Below are 9,995 nucleotides of genomic sequence, written 5' to 3' on the forward strand. Positions count from 1 at the left end.
TAACCCCTTTAAGCTAACCCGTAGCGATGGCTCCACGACTAAGTCATTTCACGAGGACATCTGCCATGACAAAACCACGACATTCTTCCTCAAATGCCCTAGGTCTTCGTGAGCAAGAAAGTTGGATGCACACCCACTTAGTTTCTTTTGTTGAGCCTTCATACATTTATAGCTCTAATGCATCCATTGCATGACAATCCCTACTCCTCGCATTGACATCAATTGATGGGCATCTCCATAGCCCGTTGATTAGCCGCGTCAATGTGAGACTTTCTCTTTTTTGTCTACTCCACACAACCCCCATCATTATATTCTATTCCACCCATAGTGCTATGTCCATGGCTCACGCTCATGTATTGTGTGAAAGTTGAAAAAAGTTTGAGATTACTAAAGTATGAAACAATTGCTTGGCTTGTCATCGGGGTCGTGCATGATGAGAGCATTTTTGTGTGACGAAAATGAAGCATAGCCAAACTATATGATTTTGTAGGGATAAGTTTTCTTTGGCCATGTTATTTTGAGAAGACATAATTGCTTAGTTAGTATGCTTGAAGTATTATTATTTTTATGTCAATATTAAACTTTTGTCTTGAATCTTTCGGATCTGAACATTCATGCCACAATAAATAAAATTACATTGAAAATTATGTTAGGTAGCATTCCACATCAAAAATTCTGTTTTTATCATTTACCAACTCGAGGACGAGCAGGAATTAAGCTTGGGGATGCTTGATACATCTCCAACGTATCTATAATTTTTGATTGTTTGATGCTATTATATTATCTGTTTTGGATGTTTAATGGGCTTTACTATGCACTTTTATATTATTTTTGGGACTAACCTATTAACCGAAGGCCCAATGCAAATTGCTGTTTTTTGTCTATTTCAGTGTTTCGCAGAAAAGGAATATAAAACGGAATCCAAACGGAACGAGACCTTCGCGAGGATCTTTTTTGGAACAGATGCAATCCAGGAGACTTGGAGTGGACATCAAGGAAGGAGCGAGGAAGCCACGAGGCAGGAGGGCGCACCCCCACCCTCGTGGGCCCCTTGCAGCTCCACCGACCTACTTATTTTGCCTATATATATACTCTTATACCCTGAAACCATCGGGGAGAGCCACGAAACACCTTTTCCACCGTTGCAACCTTCTGTACCCGTGAGATCCCATCTTGGGGCCTTTTCCGGTGCTCCGACAGAGGGGGATTCGATCACGGAGGGCTTCTACATCAGCACCATAGCCTCTCCGATGATGTGTGAGTAGTTTACCACAGACCTTCGGGTCCATAGTTATTAGCTAGATGGCTTCTTCTCTCTCTTTGGATCTCAATACAAAGTTCTCCTCAATCTTCTTGGAGATCTATTCGATGTAATTCTTTTTGCGGTGTGTTTGTCGAGATCTGATGAATTGTGGATTTATGATCAAGATTATCCATAAACAATATTTGATTCTTCTCTGAATTTTTATATGCATGATTTAATATCTTTGCAAGTCTCTTCGAATTATCAGTTTCGTTTGGCCTACTAGATTGATCTTTCTTGCAATGGGAGAAGTGCTTAGCTTTGGGTTCAATCTTGCGGTGTCCTTTCCTAGTGACAGCAGGGGCAGTAAGGCACGTATTGTATTGTTGCCATCCAGGGTAAAAAGATGGGGGTTTATATCATATTGCTTGAGTTTATCCCTCTACATCATGTCATCTTGCCTAATGCGTTACTCTGTTCTTATGAACTTAATACTCTAGATGCATGCTGGATAGCAGTCAATGTGTGGAGTAATACTAGTAGATGCAGAATCGCTTCGGTCTACTTGTCATAGACGTGATGCCTATGTTTATGATCATGCCTAGATATTCTCATAACTATGCGCTTTTCTATCAATTGCTCGACAGTAATTTGTTCACCCACCGTAACATTTGCTATCTTGAGAGAAGCCACTAGTGAAACCTATGGCCCTTGGGTCTATTTTACATCATATTAGTCTCCCGTCAATTAGCTATTTCTGTCGTCGTTTACTTTGCAATCTTTACTTTCCAATCTATACAACAAAAATACCAAAAATATTTATCTTATTATCTTTATCAGATCTCACTTTTGCAAGTGGTCCTGAAGGGATTGACAACCCCTTTATCGCGTTGGTTGCAAGGTTCTTGTTTGTTTGTGTAGGTACTAGGCGACTTGCGTGTAGTCTCCTACTGGATTGATACCTTGGTTCCAAAAAATTGAAGAAAATACTTACACTACTTTGCTGCATCATCCTTTCCTCTTCAAGGAAAAACCAACGCATGCTCAAGAGGTAGCAGTCATCCACTTGAGGGAAAATTGCTACTGTCCTACAAAACTCTGCGCTTGGAGGCCCAACACGACTCTACAAGAATAAAGTTGCATAGTAGACATCACCTTCCCTTCCTTCTCTCTTCTCCTTTCCCTTCCCCTTCCTATTCGGCCAGCAAGGGTGCGCAGCAGCCCATGCTGTCTGCCGCATTTCCTCTCTTGGCCCAATAGGCCCAAATCTTTGTCGGGGGGGTGCCCGGAACCCCTTCGAGAGACCCGATACATACCCAGTACCCCCGAAACACTTCCAGTGTCCAAATACTATCGTCCTATATATGAATCTTTACCTCTTGACTATTTAGAGACTCCTCGTCATGTCCGTGATCTCATCCGGGACTCCGAAGAACATCCGGTCACCAAATCACATAACTCATATAATACAAAATCGTCATTGAACGTTAAGCATGCGGACCCTACGGGTTCGAAAACTATGTAGACATGACCGAGACACCTCTCCGGTCAAAAACCAATAGCGGAACCTGGATGCTCATATTGGTTCCACATATTCTATGAAGATCTTTATCGATCGTACCGTAATGACAACACATGTTATTCCCTTTGTCATCGGCATGTTACTTGCCCGAGATTCCATCACCGGTATCTTCATACCTAGGTCAATCTCGTTACCGGCAAGTCTCTTTACTCATTCCGTAATGCATCATCCCGCAACTAACTGATTAGTCACATTGCTTGCAAGGCTTATCATGATGTGCATTACCGAGAGGGCCCAGAGATACCTCTCCGATACTCGGAGTGACAAATCCTAATCTCGATCTATGCCAACCAACAAACACCTTCAGATATACCTGTAGAGCATATTTATAATCACCCGGTTACGTTGTGACGTTTGATAGCACACAAGGTATTTCTCTGGTATCCGGGAGTTGCATAATCTCATAGTCGAAGGAATATGTATTTGACATGAAGAAAGCAATAGCAATAAAACTGAACGATCGATATGCTAAGCTAACGGATGGGTCATGTCCATCACATCATTCTCCTAATGATGTGATCCCGTTCATCAAATGACAACACATGTCTATGGTTAGGAAACTTAACCATCTTTGATTAACGAGCTAGTCTAGTAGAGGCATACTATGGACATTGTGTTTTGTCTATGTATCCACACATGCATCAAGTTTCCGGTTAATACAATTATGGCATGAATAATAAACATTTATCATGATATAAGGAAATATAAAATAACAACTTTATTATTGCCTCTAGGGCATATTTCCTTCAGCTTATTCAAGTCCAGAATTCCAGCTGCCGGTATTCTCCTTCTTTTGTGTGAACCTTGCATAATATGAGAGAAAAAGCATTAGAATTACTACAAAAAGCATTATTATGCATAAAAACATTATAAATAATAGTAGGTAAACATGATGCAAAATGGACGTATCAACGCCCACACGAGCGGCTTGTTGTTATAGCACCAAACGCTGCCATAACACCAACACCATTCTCCACGTCTCGCGCGAATGCTGCCACGACAGCCGATCCATGCTCACCTAACTTCGCTGGCATGGCGCCGGATCCGCCAACACCTAAACCTCCTACCCGACCCCGAAAACTGCTGCCATGGCAGCCGATCCGCACCCTCCTAATTCCGCTACCATGTCACGGATCCCGAGCCAGCTCCCAACACCACCCACTCCCCTCGCACACCCACTGCCCGTCGTCGCGCTCCCCCGCCACCTCCCAGCCATACCATGCAAACCCGCGTGCAGGCTGGTAAATTCCTCCCAAACCCTAAATACCACAACAACCTCTACCACCACTAGCACCTCCATCTCCCCCTTCCCAAAGAGTGTGCATGCTGCTTTGTGCGATCCATGTTGGTTGTCTAGAATTTAGGTGGAGTACAGGGCCTTGATGGAGAACCAGACGTGGCGGCTTGTTCCCCGACCAGTCGGTGCCAACATCGTCAGCGGCAAGTGGTTATTCCGGCACAAGTTCAAGGTCGACATCACTCTGGAGTGGTTCAAAGCCCGATGGGTCATTCGCGGCTTGTCCCAGCCTCTCCCCTGTGGTCAAGGCTGCCACCATTCACATGGTGATCATGGTTGCTGCTTCCAGCAACTGTCCTGTTCACCAGATGGATGTGAACAATGCGTTCCTCCATGGCCGCCTCTCCGAGCAGGTCCTCTGTCAACAGCCAGCCAGATTCGTCAATGCCGCCCACCCCGACCACGTTTGTCTTCTTGATAAATCATTGTACGACCTCAAGCAGGCGCCTCACGCTTGGTTTGCCCACTTCGCTACGTATGCTCGCCAGATCAGCTTCTCCAACGCCCACGCAGATCCCTTGTTGTTCGTTTCCCACAACAACGGTGGCACGACGTATCTACTTCTGTATGTTGACGACATCATCCTTGTCGCCTCGTCGACTGCACTTCTTCAACACCTGCAGCGACAACTCTTCGCGGAGTTCTCGATGAAAGATCTCGGGCCCCTGCACTACTTCCTGAGTATCACTGTCACCCGCAGCGAGCGTGGCTTCTACCTGTCGCAGCGCAAGTACGTAGAGGAGCCGCTCGAGCGTGCCAACATGCATGCCTGCAAGCCCGTGGTCACATCGGTGGACATCCGCGCCAAGCTCTCTACTTCCGACGATGCACCCGTCTCTGATCCTTTGGAGTACCACAGACTCGTCGGTGCGCTATAGTACATGACCATGGAAAATAATCCTGTCATGAAATGTCGGGTAGGTGCTCGGCCATGATGTTTGGGGCCAACGAGCACGTAGTGGTCCACGCGTGGGGCCACAAACTGCCTCTCGACGGCCAAATCTAGCATGAGCTCCAGGGGCCTTAGCGACGAAGTTGTTTTGTATTTTGACGGAAGCTGTGAGGCAACGGAGGTGAGAAAAGTGGAATCATAGGTTGTCGTCGATCTTTCTTTTCTTCCTTGGCGACGAGGGAGGCCTCCTCCTCCGCTTGCTCCTCCTAAAACATCTACAACCCCTCCTCCGACTGTGACACCCAATCGACCCGCAGGGGAACCAACACCCACGGTGGCTCCCGGTTTAGGGAGCTGTCCTTGAATCCGGTTTCGCTCACTGACGATCACTTCTCGGCGTCAGACTTCTTGCTTGTTGTGGCAAGCGAAGGTTTGGTGTTGTGCGGCAGCCACTGGATGTGCGGGGTAGGATGATGATTATGCACGTACTGTTTGCAAGGAGGAGCCTCGTGGGCTTTTAAGCCGTAGTAGGCTTCTAGGTCATGGCACGGCCAAGAATGCGGGTAGACGGGAGGCGGATCTACCAGAGTGAATGGGGGCAGGCGGGATGCTCGTGTGTTGCAGTGAACCCGTTAGACCGGAGTGGACATGGTGCGGGAAGCCGCATTGGCAGAGTATGACGTGACATCCATCTGAACTCTCCAAACTCCTTGTAATTGGCGCAAATTTGCGGGATTTCAGTCGGGACAAATTTGGTAACCGCCATTGAATGGTCAAAAGTGTGTGGATGGCCCGGTCCAGATATTTGTGGGTAATTTAATGATCAACGTTGAAGTTGCTCTAAGATAAACATGGGTTTTCAGAGCAACCTTGTTGAGCAGTACATAGAAAAACAAAACAAATATATGAGAGAGTAGAGAAGTAACTCAGGTCTAACCTGACCATCTGGGTCGACACGACCCGTCAAGCCTCGGATAAGGCAAGGCACAGCACAACCCATGTCGGCCTTTCTATAAAAAGGATGCGTCGTGCCAACTCGAAGAGTTTGGATGGAGGATCGGCCCCGCACACCGACCCACATTAAAAAGGCCAAAAAGGACATAAAAGGCCTAAACTACCCAAAAAAGACCTAAAAGGCTTAAACATCCCTAAAACAATTGTAGAAATACCCTAAAACGTCCAAAACAGCTCTAAAAAACCCCTAAAATGGCGCCACAGTTAAAAGGGTCGTGTCAGGCCACCCTTAAAGCTTGACCTTAGGAATCAACACCGGCCCATGGCGTGCTGAAGGCCGGCCCAACCCATGTATCCGCGTGCCACTTCGTGCCGTGCCAAAAAATACATGCCGCGGGCTGGACTTATAAGCACGACCCATATGGCCAGGTTTGTCCAGGTCTCATCATTTTAGATCCAAAATGGTGGTACTCCCTCCTTTTCGGTTTATAGGGCTTGAATTTAAAATCTCGTCAATCAATGCAGATGATGAGTGGAGTATCTCATAATTTATAAAATTACTCAAACTTTAATATGGATTAATTACAATATATGCATGGATGACCACCAAATGAGTAGGAATAGTTACATGCACTGGTTGGTTTTTTTTAATCTTTGCATGCATCAATTTAATGCAACTTGGATTGTGAACATGTGGTGGAATGAAGTGAAAATAAGACTTATAATATGGTAAAACCAAAAAAATGAGATGAGCCCAATAAACCAGAGAGAAGGAAGTACTATGTTACAAAGATAATGTCTCTAAAAATAAGGAAAAACTACGCTACAAAGATCAGACTCCTGCACATGAGACCTCTTTGCAGAGATACAAATTATATCAAAATTATTGGCAGACAGCTTAGGATTCAAGAGCAAGTACACAAGGAAACAAGGGGTGGTGGAGTGGCGTACAGACCAAATCATTCAAAGAAGCACGAAAACCAGCCTCCCTACACAAATAAAAAGAAACCGAAAGAAAAGGTGGCCTCCATGACCAATCGAGGAAGAAAAAGGTCCCATCTTGTTTATTGCTTCAATTATGGCAGCAGTTTTGCCGTGCAGGCCGAAATAATTTCCTCTTGCCCCCTACCAGCTTTTGCTCAACCTGCTTCCCATATGCAATTATTAAATATCTCCCCATTTTTTTACTATCAAGGATTCCCTTCTTTATTATGAAAGAAAGAGAAAAGAGAGAAAATAACAATATTTGCCACTTGCTACGGGTAAGCTGTCCCCGTGTGGTTCCCCGTTTCCTGGCTATTTAAGGCCTCCCATCCCCTCCTACCCTTTCCTTCCTCCCATCGGCACGCCCATCCCGCTCCTCTCATAATCCTGAGAGTTTCTTCTTTTGTTTTATTTTTATTTCTTGGTAGGAGTAACAATAGTTTTGGCTCTCCTCCTTTCTCTCCCCCTGTATCCAAGGAGAGAAATCCAGAGGCGAAGCTTCAGGTAAACATCAACCTCCTCTCCCCCATCTCTCTATTTATCTCTCTCCCTCTAGTTTCTCATCTTCTGTTGGGGATCTGTGTTGTGTGGTCTGGGGTAGAGGTGAGGCTCGTTCTTTCTGTTTTCTTGATAGGTTTTGTTACAGATCTTGGGAACCCACCACATGTTCTTGCAAAAAGAGAGAATAAAACCGAGAGGATTTGTTCTTCTGTGACAAATCTTCTGGAAGGTTCCAGTTTCTTTTGATTTCTTTCTGTGTGGGTGGGGAAAAATCAGATTAGTTAGCAAATGTTTTTTGGTGTCTCGTTCGTGTGAAGATTGAACGATTTTAGAGGTGAAACTGAGCAATTTCTTTGGCTGTTCTTGTTCTTGCAGGGTCTGTAAATTTTCCGGATCTAATCAACTAACCAAAAAAACCCAAAAAAGAAACCATGAGCCACTTCGCCGCCATGAAGAGCCCCGTCCCGGTCGCCGCCGCTGCCGCTGCCGCCACCGACGCGAAGAGCCCGCTCTTCTGCCCCAAGCCGCGCCGCCCGGTCGCGCCCCTCCGGTGCCACCAGAGCGGCCACTCTGACGCGGGCGCCGGCATGGATCTGCTCGACCTCCTCCTATCAAAGGTGAGTTCTTTCTCCGCCTCGGCCCAAGATCCATGATTTCCTCGCGTGGCTTCTCTCCAACGGGTCGCTGATGTTTCTGCTCCGGTTCTTGCAGGGCGACGAGAGCAATCTTTCCGCGGCGTCCCCTCAGCCGCCGCTGTTCTGTGGCTCGCCTCCGCGGCGGGCCTCGAACCCGGTGGTCCACGACAGCCGGTTCGGCATGGACTGCCCGTCCAGTCCCCTGCCATGGTGGCCGGTGATGTCGCCGGTCACGCCAGCGCCGGTGGTGGTCCGTCCCACCCCACGCCCGGCGGGACCGCCGATGTCGCCCCGTTCCTCGGCTGGGTGCGCTCGCGTGTTCCAGCCAGCCGTCCGCGTCGAGGGTTTTGACTGCCTCGACGGTGGCCGTAGCGGCCGTGGCCATGGCATCGCCGCCATGGTCTAGATGCACATACAACATCGAATAACCAGGAAATCTTCTCCCCTCAGTAGTGCAAAAGCTTTGGGAGGGAGAGAGATGAGAGTGAGGAGATGAGTGAGAGGAGCTTAAGTCCAAAATTTAACCCCTAAAAACTATATAATCCATCAATCAAATCCCATAAGTATAATGAGTCTAGGTAATTTTACCACAAATCTTTTTGTATGTAAATAAATTTCAGGTTCAGATGCAGGTGCCCTTCATGTAAATTTGGGAGCTCTAGTTTGGGGGGACGGGGTAGAAGAAATCTAGAAGGGGGGATCTGGGACAGAGGGCACGAGAAACACGAAGTTTAGCCCTCTTTGTATGAATCAATTTTTTCATGAGTCCCTTTGCCTTCCTTCTGGATTAGTCATTCAATTAGGTTGGAGGGAGGGGTTGGGAATTAGTTAGGTACCTGTCCTAGTTCATCTGTCATCATGCTTATTTTTGGTTTATGATGGAATTGTTTTTGTCCATGCAACCAAGAAATCCAGGGCCAGCAAGGCCATGGAGATGTGTACAAAAGAGTGGCTACCAGAAGAGAAGAGAGAGCAGCTAGGTTTAAGTCAAGTCAATGAGTGAGTTGTGTGAGAGGCATGAATGATGTATTCCTGATATCGTTTTCTCTGTATATGTAATATATCGTTTCATTGAAGCAATATGTGTAATATCTCATGCCATGATTATCACCATCCCTTGTGACATCTTTTATTTTTTGGAATTTTTCGTCCCCTCTCAATTTCTTGGTGGTTGGAGCCCCATCACAACACATGGTTTCCATGTGCTCAACCAACACGTAGGTGATAAGGATGCTGACTAGCCAATGACTAATGCAAAATAGCCTCCCTGAGTGGCTAATAATCTCAAGCTGGCTCATGGGGATCTGAAGGGCCAAAGATGAAATACCATGGTTTTTCTTGTGGCCTTCACCCCAAGTGTGTCCTTTTCTTTGAGATGTAGATGTGGTACTACTACTAGTACTGAATCTTTTGTGTTGAATCCACTGGATTTATTGGGGCGGTCAATCAATCAACCAAGTTGTTGACGCAGATGCTCTGCCAACAGCTGCAACGGTGAACAAGTTGCACTATTTACCACCAGTAAAATACAGGCCGAAAAAGCATGCAGCACACGTTCTTATCTTGCCACCTGCTGCGAGTCAAAATCCACATGCTTTGTGGCGTCTTGTGCCTGCCACAAGGTGAGACGTAGATGCAGTGATCTCACCTCAAAAGGTGTGAGGCTGGGAGGGAAAAGGAGGCAGGAGGATGCAAGCAAGCAAGCAAGGGGCATGGCAACTTGAGTGCACTTGAGGACAGATTCAAACGCAGGATTTCACCGGAAGTAAAGTAATCTTTGTTTGGATCTCAGGCCAGGCCTTTTCGAAAGGAGAATATATAGTAGACCCTGAAGATGCTTGAGATATTTTTGTTTATGTCTCAGACTGACTCAAACACAGAAACTGAAGGAAATAAAGAGACCCATG

The 9,995-nt window shown here is 46.3% G+C and overlaps 1 protein-coding gene across 1 annotated transcript; it reads left to right on the forward strand.

Moving 5' to 3' along the window:
* The first annotated feature begins 7,286 nt into the window (after positions 1-7,286).
* LOC119299310 lies at positions 7,287-9,198 on the forward strand. The gene is made up of 3 exons (XM_037576548.1): positions 7,287-7,456; positions 7,829-8,070; positions 8,165-9,198. Exons 2-3 carry the CDS (start codon positions 7,885-7,887, stop codon positions 8,492-8,494), a joined length of 516 nt encoding a protein of 171 aa, XP_037432445.1. The 5' UTR covers positions 7,287-7,456; positions 7,829-7,884; the 3' UTR covers positions 8,495-9,198.
* The last annotated feature ends 797 nt before the right edge of the window (positions 9,199-9,995 follow it).

This window comes from Triticum dicoccoides, chromosome 5A (genome assembly GCF_002162155.2).
Source record: "Triticum dicoccoides isolate Atlit2015 ecotype Zavitan chromosome 5A, WEW_v2.0, whole genome shotgun sequence".
Lineage (NCBI taxonomy): Eukaryota > Viridiplantae > Streptophyta > Magnoliopsida > Poales > Poaceae > Triticum > Triticum dicoccoides.